The sequence below is a fragment of the Colias eurytheme genome, chromosome 16 (assembly GCF_061535395.1).
Source record: "Colias eurytheme isolate Ceu_HAF_F1 chromosome 16, ilColEury1 Martin Lab GWU primary, whole genome shotgun sequence".
Lineage (NCBI taxonomy): Eukaryota > Metazoa > Arthropoda > Insecta > Lepidoptera > Pieridae > Colias > Colias eurytheme.
The window spans coordinates 3474045-3486811 of record NC_142995.1 but is presented as its reverse complement, the minus strand read 5'-3'; the positions used below and the strand labels follow the sequence as shown (position 1 = coordinate 3486811).

At 31.2% G+C, this 12767-nt stretch overlaps 1 protein-coding gene across 3 annotated transcripts in view; it reads left to right on the top strand.

Moving 5' to 3' along the window:
* Positions 1 to 12767, top strand: part of Trpm (transient receptor potential cation channel, subfamily M) — a 172231-nt gene that overhangs the window by 7450 nt on the left and 152014 nt on the right. The window contains exon 2 of one of the 3 annotated variants that reach the window (XM_090111284.1): positions 3139 to 3216. The exons of the other annotated variants lie outside the window; for them this stretch is intronic. Within the exon in view, the coding sequence (XP_089967410.1) occupies positions 3139 to 3216 (78 nt within the window). The remainder of the gene's footprint in view (positions 1 to 3138; positions 3217 to 12767) is intronic. 3 annotated transcript variants of the gene reach the window in all.

Genomic DNA, 12767 nt, shown 5'->3' with positions numbered 1-12767 from the left:
CTGTTTGCGCATAGCCTCTGGCATTGTAATATCTTCTAGGAATATGAGTTATGAGGTTACACTCAAGTGATCGTGATGTGAAATTTAGTCGCTTATAATTTGCAACAAGTTAATTGTTAAATCTGCAAAGGTAAAATTATGGTACGTTTGACATAGTTTAACTGGCATGTATTTAGTAGTAGATTTAGTTTAATATTTTTTACTAATACATACTACTAAGAAAACTATTGTTCAAACAAGTAAATAATTAAATCATTTATTCAGTACAAAATTGTATTTTAATCAAACATACCTACTACAATTTAATTTACCTAATATGTAGTTAGTAGTAGAGTCAGTTTAATATTTTCTTACTAATATCATGCTAATACATAACGGTGCATTTAGATCAAACGAGCGAATGCTCATTCTAACCCTATGTGAATTTATTTTAGTTTAAACAGCCCCCCTAGTCAAGTGGCTTTCTGTTAGCGTAGCGTTCAATAGAATAGACTACGAATGTATGAGATTGACGTAAGCTGTAGATACGTTTATCTACAGCCTACGTCAATCTCATATATTCGTAGTCTATTCTATTGAACGCTACGCTAACAGAAAGCCACTTGACTAGGGGGGCAGGTTACGTCAATCTCATAGAATCGTAGTCTATTCTATTGAACGCTACGCTAACAGAAAGCCACTTGACTAGGGGGGCTGGTGCAGAGCATTCTTTCGTTGTTCTTAGTGCGTCCAAAAATATTCTATGCAATGTTCTAATACAGAACAACACTGAATACGAGTTTTCGTTTACACTAAAAGATCACGAAATAATGCTCTTGCTCTATGTTCGTTTGATGTAAATACGCCGTAATACTATGCAAACTATATTTCAAAGTAGTAAATAATTAAAGCATTTTAATTGTATTTTAATAAACACTACACCATCTAGTGCTAATTATAATTTATAATGCTTGAAGTCAATGTATGGGACAGATGCATTTACATCTGCTTCTAATCGTTATTTGCAATTCCGCAATCTATTTATAATTACATAATTATAAATTGAATTTCAATGCAATACTGTGTAGGTATTCATTTATATACATAGTTGTTTTATAGTTGTTACAACAATTAGGCTTGGTTACACTATAATAGAAGTTAAAGTTAAGATTAATGTCAAATTTAACAATAACATAACCGTTATTGTTAATAATAATTAACAATTTTATTTTTTTATTTTCAGTTTAATTATTTAATTTTATTTTCAGTTACTGCGAAATGTGTTACACCAGGTACTTTTTAACATAGTAAAGTTATCAGAGTTGCAAGTGAAATGACATCTTATTTTATATTTAACGCTTCTGACAGATATTTTAACGTTATCAATAGCTTTAACCGGTGATATGCGATTATAGTTGAGTTAAATTTATGACGTCATCTATAAAATCGTCAAATGATGCAACTCATATTTTCCCTAACCGTTACTTCAACATGTTTCTTATATGCTATTTAGTTTTTTTTTAGCATTCAAATGGTATTATGAAAAATTTGATCACGAGGCGGGATACGAACCCGCGTCTTTCCCCATTCCGGGAAACGATTTGACCTCACGGCTTCCTGCTATGTGATAGAATTTTTTATATTCTTTAAAAGTTTATGTTTGTTACTAAAGTAACATGGTACAAGCCTTAATATTGATTATAAGCCCAGGTGTACGTAGCACGCGTCTGCTATCAAATGTTTATACATGGGTTTTTAAACTGTGTGGGTCTTTGTTTTAGTTAGGTCCTGTACCTGTGATGTTTGTACAATTAAAACGTTCAAAGCGGACGTTTTTGATTAGCATAAGTTGTTTATTATGAATAGCCTTTCGAATTGTGGTGGAATAGGACATAATACTTTTAGTATAGACTGAATTGAACTTGGCTGCAGGAATTACGCATTGATGACCTATTTCCAGTTAAAATTAATAGTGTTTTTGGATTGTTGTAATAATTTTCTTTGATAGTTAAACTTCTTACATAGTAATGAAGACAATTGGCCTAGATATAAGCGTGGAAAGGAGGTCTCCAGACACATTTGCATTCAGCCTTAAAGCCCTGTCCTACGTGTTGCCGAAAAAGAATTTGTTTCTCTGCATTGCGTCTCAACTCTCAACCAGTATACATATATATTTTATCTGTTGTAGGTGTAGAGACTGGCAGTAATCTCTATATTTAAGGAGTTTCATTGACATGTTGCTCTATCTATTTATTTGAACATAAATTTAAACTCTACACTTGTAGACACAAGATTTTAATGGCATGTAGAAGGTATATTAAAATATTTAATTGTTTCACTTAGTTTTAATAGCTATAGTATAACTATAATATGTTCCTAAAGGTAGTGTAAATATGTATACACTATATTTAAAATTGGTAAATAAGAATAAGTGAAACAACACGTCTTAAAAACGCACATTTTTCTGGATTTAAATTTATTTTATAAGTTGTTATTATTTTGCAACATAGCTACATATTATATCTAATTAATTTGTTATTAGTATGTCGGTTATTTAGAATATTAGGTCGGTAACTGCTTGCAGACTTTTTATATAATATGTACTTAAATTAGATAATTTTAATTTATACATTTTGATTTGAACTATTATTGAACACAGTACTTGAATTCTTTCATAATAATAAATAAGAAAATCTTAAAAATAAAATGCAATATAACGTCATATGAGAGAATTTATTATTTGTATCTGAAGTCAGGGTATCTGTTAACTTTCTCTGAGTGGCTGAGTTTTCTAACACTATGATATATGAGTGTTGAAATGATGAATGATGTAGTTGCAGAATTTTATATTTTAAACGTGGTTTGTGGTTATGTTCGTATTGATACGGACATTTAAGTTGCATCAAATATTTTATTTATTTATTGTAGACAATATTTAACTCTAAAATAAAAACTATACACTTACACTTTTTTGTAATCAATTTCATTATGTAACTGATGATCTTACGGATATTTATTTAATGATTAACAATTGCTTATATACCTATTAGTTCTGTTAACTAGTTCTTTTTCCATTTTTAATTATATTTCATCTATGTATATTTTCTTTGCTACTTTAATATGATTTTATTTTTATTTATTATTTTATGCATTCAACAGGATGTGCAAAGTGGTCTCAAAAAATTGGGACTGGCGATGCTGACGCTGTCCATGCCGATCATCGATGACAAAAAGAAAGTCAGTAGCTCGATTGGGGCATGGTCCATGGCATTATGTGAAATTTCCTGCATCATTTCCACGTTTATATATCATTATGCGAATTTTCCTGTATCATTCTTATGTTTATATATCATAATGTCATTTTACCCGTATAATTATTGTGGCTATATGTCATTATGCAATTTTTCCTGTATCATTATTATGTTTAAGTATATATTGTTATGTCCATTTTTTCGCATCATTATTGTGTTTAAATATCATTACGTCAATTTCATTATCGACATATTATATCATTATCATTGTATATATCATTATTATGATATGGAATGCTTGTTTTATGGTATGCTCTTGTTTGTTTTATGAGTGTTTTTCAAAATTTGAGTGTAAAACTGGTGTCTGGATGCTTGTGTTTTATTGTTTGAACCCTTTTTCGTTAATTGATGAAATGATTTTGAGTTTAACTGTTTCAACATTTCTTTTGTAGGAATATATATACTGCTATTGGTGATATTGCTGTGTGCTATCATTATTTAGGAGAAAACTTTTAACCATAGTGTGTGCAATACAATGCAATGCAATGCATAGGGTTTAGTGGATCAACTGATGGTAAGCGACAACTACTGTGGACCGTCCATGGACGAATCCAAAAATACATCCAGAAATACATGAAAGATAATTCATATTTTCTATTAAAAAGAATAATAAGTCGGCAAAGACACGAGCTACACTTAAAATCTGGTCTGTATTCATGAAAGTATATGTTAAATATACATGAATGCACTCCAACTCTTGGACTAGGTTAGTTTTATTTCACATTGCAAGTGTAAAATCTATTTTTATGGACCGTCTTGTCTAATGGAAAGATACAACTATTGAAACACGATATGTGTTTAGTATAGAATGTTTTACGATCGGTTGGTTTTCAGTTATTGTCTTGGATTGATATTGATTGATGTAATTTAATTCTAATCCTTTATTTAATGTGTTCATCGATGTATCGCAATTGTTGCCAAATTAAGGTACCTAAGGATATTTAGGTTTTTTCCAATATGTTTGATCCAACTAGTAGCAGGTTTTGGACTATTACTATCTACTTATTCAGCGCATTGAAGAAATGCCAGGATCAGAATAAAATAATTTCTCCTTTCATTTTATTAATGAATCATTAATTGATCAATAAATTCTGTTTTGTTTAACATATTGTATAATTTTTGTTATTATTGAAGCCTAGCTATCTTAATGCATGCGATATTTTTTGTGATCATTGTTTTATATTTTTGAAAAAATATGTTATGACATAATATTGAAAATCAATCATGATATAGAAAAAAAAAAGCAGTTGGGCAAGCTGCATCACATTTATTTTAGAAGTTCGTAGTTTGAATCTTTTTTGGGACACTCTGTATACAATATGTAAAAGTTCTGTCCTCCTACACAAACGACAGTCCTATTGGAAATAAAATTTCTCCGATAGAGTTTTGGATGGCAATTAGTAACATCTGCATTCTGCAGTGTTCGATATTTCAAGTTGAAAACCAATTCTTATCGGCCTTGTGAACTATTTCTTAAAATGGTTTTAGTTTATAGGAGCTTTTGGCTTGGGAAATATTTAACTTGTAGTTTTGGGTATATTATGCATCTGTTTTACTGGTCGATTTTCTTTAGACACCAGTAAATGATCAACTTTAGGGAGGACTCTCCTGGACTAAGACATCTTTTTTTCTTCGTGACAATCTGGAATCGAGACCATCTCTCGTTAACTATTGTTCCACAGAATATCCTACTCATATTATAAATGCGAAAGAATGCGAGGATGGATGTTTGTTAATCTTTCGCAAATACTACTGAACGGATTAGAATGTAATTTTGTATACACGGGCTTCTTTTTATCCCGGTAATCCCACAGGAACGGGAACTATGCAGGTTTTTCTTTGAAAACGCGGGCGAAAATCTATTGGTACAGTTTATTCTATCACAGATGTATTGTCAACTCAAAGTATCGAAGTGTGACAATTTGTGGGTTGTTTAGCGCGGTCTGTGTTGGCATGACTGTGATACACACAGGTGATACTTGGGTGATACCATGTTAATTTAATCAACATACAAGCGTCAAATTGTGAAAATTTAATAGACATCTCTAAAGGCCTTCGTTTAAATATAATATGATACTGTTTTAGTCCCTTGAGCCTACGACCCAAATAATCTTAGATAAGATATACTTTCGACAATTTTCTTAATAATATAAAATATGTTAAAAGGGTTTCGCTGAAATTTTGTATTCGGACACTAATTAAAAAAGTAAATACTGCTTTACCTAGGTGTATTTTTATTAAGGCTGTTTGTATTAAATTAAATATATTTATAAGAAAATAAGAACTAGAAAATTATCCAAATTATTGTAAAATTGTTAAAACCTGAAAAGTATTTTTTCGGTGGGCATTTAAAAAACCTAATAGGTAGGTACATATTTTAGAGTTTCAACGTATGTTGGTTATGACTTATGACTATTAAAGCTTTAATCCTAATTTTGTATATTACCTACTTAATGTCGTATTTGCAATCTCAATAGATAACGTTGATCATTTTATTACAGGATGCTACTGTTAATAACATGCATAATACATAGTGGTCAATAATTAGTAGCTATTTTTAGCGATTAAGCCCATCATGATAAGATATATCATATAACGGATAATCCAGTCAATAATAATTATCGTGTTTACCTCAAACGGGATTACGGTACTCAAAGGATTGATGGGTAATGGGCCCTCTTCACAATGGGCAGCGTTGGGCGAGTAGAAGCAAATACGACAGTGTAGATGGCCTAAGGGTGCTTTTCATGTGTGCATATTCCTTGCACATTATTGATGGAAAAGCACCCTAAATGTCGTCATTGTAGATGTTTATTCAAACATCGACGATCATTTGTTGGGCCAATGCTGCCCATTGCGTAGAGAGCCCATAAGAAGTACAGCCAACTTGTCACTTGTAACAGCGATGGCTACATCGTTAACGTAAATCTATGGGACTAAATTTATGCGGGATCATGTTCGAGCCTATTGATCAAAGTTGATTAGTTTGCAAGTTTGTGAGCTTGCTGGTGATTGACGGTGGCATATTATTCGTCATTTGTAATTTGATGGACATTATTCGTCCTGATAAAAATGCCATAAAATATCGTATCGAAGACTTTAATTAACATATTTTTAGTCATTTTTATTCCTTAAAAACTTAATAATTAACAGTAAGTTTTTTTGGGTAAAAGCGTTCATTATTAATTATTACAGTACCTTCTATATGTATATAATAAAAAAAAATGAATTTCCAAATATGTTGCTAAGCGCAAATTTCGAGAACGACTGAACCGATTTCGTTAATTCTTTTTTTATAATATTCATTGTAGTACGAGGATGGTTCGTATGGAGAGAAAACGTAAACATGTACCATGGCCGGGACGAACCGCTAGTTTATATAATGAATGAATAGCCATATGTAATAGGCGATTAGTATCTTTTACTGCAAATAATTGATATGCGATGTTAACACTTATAGAATGAATTAAATCCATTATTCACCTTGTGGAAAATAAATCAATGAAGGCTTATGGAAATGATAAGATACGTACGATAAAACTAAAGTGCTTGACTATAAATTATTGTAGGCAGTAGCAAGCTACGTCACAGCTACGTTGTGTACCTAAGTTAATTAATTTAATGTTTAATGAGAGGCCTGGATTGCAATATGTATCTATATATATAAAGCTCAAAGGTGACTGATATAGTGATCTATCAACGCACAGCCCAAACCACTGGACTTATCGGGCTGAAATTTGGCATGCAGGTAGATGTCATAACGTAGGCGTTCCCTAAGAAAGGATTTCAGAAAATTCATTCAAGGGGATCAAATAGGGGATGAAAGTTTGTACCATGAAAATTTATCTTTTCCACGCAGGCGAAGCTGCGGGCAACAGCTAGTTTAGAGATAATTACAAACTTAATCTCTCTACATATAAAAATTATCGTATCGCAATGTTAGCTATATACTCCTTCAAAACGGCTGGACCGATTCGATTTTGAGTGCCTATTGTATAGATTTGATAATGGCCAACATCTATTTTTTATACCCATTAAGTGATAAGAGTCGCAGAAGAACGTTAACAGTTAGTATTCAAATTAAAATAGAGCATTGCATTACGATGTATAGAGATAATACTTTGTATGATATAAGATTAACATAGAAACACATAAAGAGCATAAGCAAAAGATATAAATTATAATATGTTAAAATGACTAAGATACCTATCATAGAAAATATGCTCAGATTTGCATGTTTACGTCGTAATTGTAACATGCAATTGCAGTTCAATAATGTGACTAATATTATAATATTAGTAGGTGCGCCTCGCGGTTTCACCCGCGTGGCTTCACTCCTGTTCGTCTTATCGTGAAGATATAAAGCTTTCCACGATAAATAGGCTATCTAACACCGAAAGAATTTTTTCAAATGAGACCAGCCCCCCTATGCAAGTGGCTGTATTAGATAAAATTACCTACAGCTTACGTCAATCTCATACATTCGTAGTCTATTCTATTGAACGCTACGCTAACAGAAAGCCACTTGCATAGGGGGGCTGTAATTCCTGAGATTAGTTTATTGGTTTGTTATTTCAAAAAAACAATCAAACAAATTCTTCAGCTTTATAATATTACTATAGATAGGCACATTACTATCGAAGTAAAAGAGCGAATATTTTTGAACATTCTACAAATATCAGCCATATCTGAACGTTTAAACGGAAAAGGTTTCGCATACAAATTGACTTGATCTAAGCTTCAGATTGAACAAGATATTACGAATTGAGAAAACGTGAACGAAAACTGGATACAAATAATTTTAATTCCTTTTTGTTTATCTTAAATTTTAAACAAATTTAATACGATTTATGCAACATTAATATGATTGAATTAGACTTGTATAAAATGTTATTCAGCATTAGAAGTTCCGCTGACCTAGCGTTAGTTCTGGGTTATCATAATAATAATTTAAACGGTGTCAAAGGAAATAAAAATGTAGGCAATCTCTCTGCATTTATCTATTAATATTATAATGCTGAAGAGTTTGTTTGCTTGAACACGCTAATCTCAGGAACTAATGGTCCCATTTGAAAAATTCTATCGGCGTTAGATAGCCCATTTATCAAAGGCTTACAGGCTATATTATATCATCACACTAAGACCAACAGGAGCGGAGCAATGCGGGTAAAATCGTGGGGCACAGCTAGTATTTTATAAGTTGTCAAGGATTCTATTATTATGCTATATAATACAAAATATATATAATTTCCTCTGTCGCTACGAAAATCGGTGATATGCCTCGATGGGTTCATAAATTGTAGCTCACCCTTCTCTATTTAAATAGGAAATCCAAGGGATACATCGCCACCTTGGGAGAAATAGCGCGATATAAATGGCTATTAATTGATCTATTGTTTATGTTTTATTTATTATAACAAATACGATGTGTGTAATGTGTATGTGTGTATGAAGTAGGTATATGTGTGTATAATAAATGGAAACACAATTAGCAGGTAAGTGTGCGTCTATCGCAGATAAAATAGAAGAAAAGAGTGAAGATAAATTAAATAGACTCACCTTACTACTGACGTGTAAATTATTTAAATAATATCATAGATAATAATATAAAGATAATAATAGAAATAATATTCAAAAAAGTACTTACAACTGGGATAATTAATATTATGTCTTATAGTTTAATTAGAATTACACTTTATGAATTGCCCAATCCCATTTTATATAATAAATGGGGGCTTGCAGTATTAAATAATTGTAAATGAGAAGATCTAGGTCGTCTATGATAAAATTGGCGCCTTTTTAGATAAAAAAGTAGATAAGAACAAGGACGGCGGCATATACTTCATCTGAATTCATATTTAAATCATGAATTTGCATCTTGATCGTCTTGCGAATTAAATTCTAGATTAATTACTGCATTCTATGCATTTTTTATCTCAGAGTCATTATAATTGAACTTTACGTAGAGTTAAATATAATAAAATAGTAACCATTGTAAAAAAAATGTTGTTTAACAAACATCACAATATAAAACAAAGTCACTGTCGCTGCGTGTATTTACCTATGTATGTCCTTAAATATTTAAAACCACGGATACAGATGCAGGCAAGAAGGTTTTACCATAGGTACCTACTTAGTTAAACTTTCGAGAACGCGGGCGAAATCGGGGCAGAAAGTTAGTACCTACATATATATTATGGTATGTGAATCATGTGTATTTATGAATTTGTATTAATTGTTAGGTGAAACATTGCTAACGAAGAGGATAATAGATATGTCATGAATTATTCAGCATTTATAATGTAATGTACATTGTACACTTGGAAAGGATTATCTCACGCAGTCCTTTGTGTATTCGTGAAATAGGCGTTTATAATATACGTATACTGTATGTACTTCCTACTGTTCCCTACTGACATTTTTTTTCAGTAAGAATTGTTTTTGGGTGCTATATTTATTAAAATATGTAGGGTTTTAATACCGCTTATATGTAGAGCTATGTAGTTGAATAAATACCTATTACATTTTGAGTTTGATTAAGTTGTTTTGTACAAATTCACAACAACATGGCTGATTGGATCTTCACTTTTATTTAAATTGCTACAAAAATTGGTTTCTGTTTGATCGGCACCAACCTGCTTTTTAACCAGGAAACATTTGCGTAAGCACTTAGTTTAAAGGGGCCGCATAAAGTGGACTAATTATTTTTTTTTAATTAAGCTTATTTTTATGACGAGTTATTGTAATATGTCCAAAAATCGCACATGTAATAGCCATACATGTTCGCTTAGAAACAGTGTCGTTTTACGTAATGTGAATCGTTTGCGCTAGTGGTCTAGTTGCGATATGACACCTCTAGTGCTTGCCTGTGGTCTATCGCTCTCAAGCTGTGATAGGAGTTTTAAAAAAAATATTATTTCGGGGCTTTTATGGTTTTGGGTTGGGTGTTTAATTTCTGCTTCATCTATATATAAAAAACTCAAAGGTGACTGATATAGTGATCTATCAACGCACAGCCCAAACCACTGGACGTATCGGGCTGAAATTTGGCATGCAGGTAGACGTTAGGACGTAGGCATCCGCTAAGAAAGGATTTCCCGAAATTCTTGCGGGAACGGGGAAAAACGGGGATGCACGTACAAAGTCGTGGGCGGAAGCTAGTTAAGAAATATTGCTGTAAGAGTAAATCGGTAAGCTCTACAAAATAGGTTCATGCTTCATTGTATTAAACTAAAAAAAAAACCTGACTCAAATATATTTTACACTAGCTTGCTAATGATGTCTGCAATTTTTCTATAAAATTGTTTCAGATTTTAGGTAAGTAAGTAATTAATTTGAAATAAATGCATTAGCTCTTACATTTTAGCTGTACGGACAAAACGATAAGCACGATGTTTTATTTTTTTAAATTGAAATCTATGTTAAAAAAACACAAAATGTGGTAGTCTCGAATCATAATGTCCACAAACAATAGGTGCTGTATAAAATATTTTTTTAAATATAATTTAGAAACCTTTTATATATGTTATATCAATTGCAAACATACTTAAATGTACATAATGTATCAAACATTATTGTTAATGTTATTACACACTGCATGTTTATTTCTACAGTAAACGCTATCTGTTCCACATTGTCGCAGTAATATGGCCAAATCTGTTATTTATGAGAACGTGTAATAAATCATTATTAACCGTCAAAAAGGAGGATTGTTTGTCTTATACATATATTTTTTATGATATGGTATGGGTAAAATATAAGAATGACCCTGATGAATTGACCCTGATGATACGTTAGTACTATTAGGTTCTAATACTGTCTGGTACTGGGAGACGAATCCTATGCTATATTACTTTTCCAAGGGCAAAACAGAACACAGAACAAAACACCTCTGTAGCAAATATAAAAATCCAAGATATCAGCCATTTCCATAATTTTGTGAAATAATCACTACACAGTAACTTTTTTTTTAAATTGAAACTTTTATTACATCGCGATCGTCTCAAACTTTTTGGTCTGTGTAGCGCATGTCGCGTGACGGTCGAACCGTACGATAATTATCGTACAAATACGATAATTTTGTGCCTAAGTTTCACTTTTACCGTGGTTTCATAAAACCACACAACATTTTTATTTTTTTAATTGGAGTTTTTGATAAGGTAGGTATAGCATAAATGTATCCATGATTAACCAGGAACAAAATATGATTTTATTATAAGTCTGAGTTACTCGGCTTTTCACTATTTCACCTTCAGCTTGAATAGTTTTATAGACCTTCAGATAATGAGGTGGTGTGGATCACGGCTGTTTATTTACTTATTAAAAAGTAGGTAAACATATTATTACTCGGTATACGTTTGATAATATCAGCAATATGAAAACAGAAACCACATAAATTTCAGTTCAATTGTTTCAGAAGTAAAGCTGAAAAGCAAACGGAAAAAATATTGTTTAGTTTTAATATATAATATATATCTTAATATATGTAAAAAATCTAATCATTGACTCAATTCAAATTTAACAATTCTATACGAGTAGCTCTTATGACACAAAGCTCTTCTATAGTTTATGAGTCAGTGTACATAGTTATGTAAGGTACCTATAAAGTTTTGACAAAATAAAGAATTTATTATTATTTATTATTTTAATATCATAGCTAGTTAACATATAATAAGTAATTTTACCCGTTCGCCATGTGACTTCTCACACATATATTTACATACAAATTGTACTAGCTAGATGTAATGTGGTTTTCCTTGAAAATGTTCAGCTAAACGCGCCGCTTAATTACAGTGCTCTTGGAGTGTTGCCAACTGAAATAAAAATGTCGTTTTTGTTAACATATTTTGTAATACGCTGTTTATCATGATAACTGCAACCGCGGTTGATCGTCAAACATTATTAGTAAATACAGCGAGTTGGAGATTCAAAATCAGTTCAAAAAAATTAAAAAATATTGTCTGTTTGTAACATTTTTATAGGTTCGTCAACATTATCATCAATCAATATATTATTTTAATCTAGACTTTAAATTTTTGAATGGATCTTGACTTGTGAAATCCAAATTTCTTATTTTAGTAAAGATTTAGCATTTTATGCATTACCTACTTATGTTGCCTTTTGAAAAATTTAGGGTTTAGGTATATAAATAATAGCAGGAATAAGCCTAGGTATACAGTGTGGAAATTTTCGATGGGCCCTGAAGGGAAAGTACTTGAAAAACTGAAGATAGCAAATTTTCCTGAAAGGAAACATTCCTTTATATTTAAAAAGAAATGGAACTGCAAACTTTAAATAATTAATAAATTTCATTTTTTTTTGAAGTGAATTTAGAAGAAGCAAGTGAATTTTAGAAAATCTTTGAATGCAGTTCTATTTCTTTTTAAAAATAAAGGAATGTTTCCATTCAGCAAAATTCGCTATCTTCAGTATTAAAACTTACTTTTATATAATTAAATGTATAAGTAAATAAGTTTA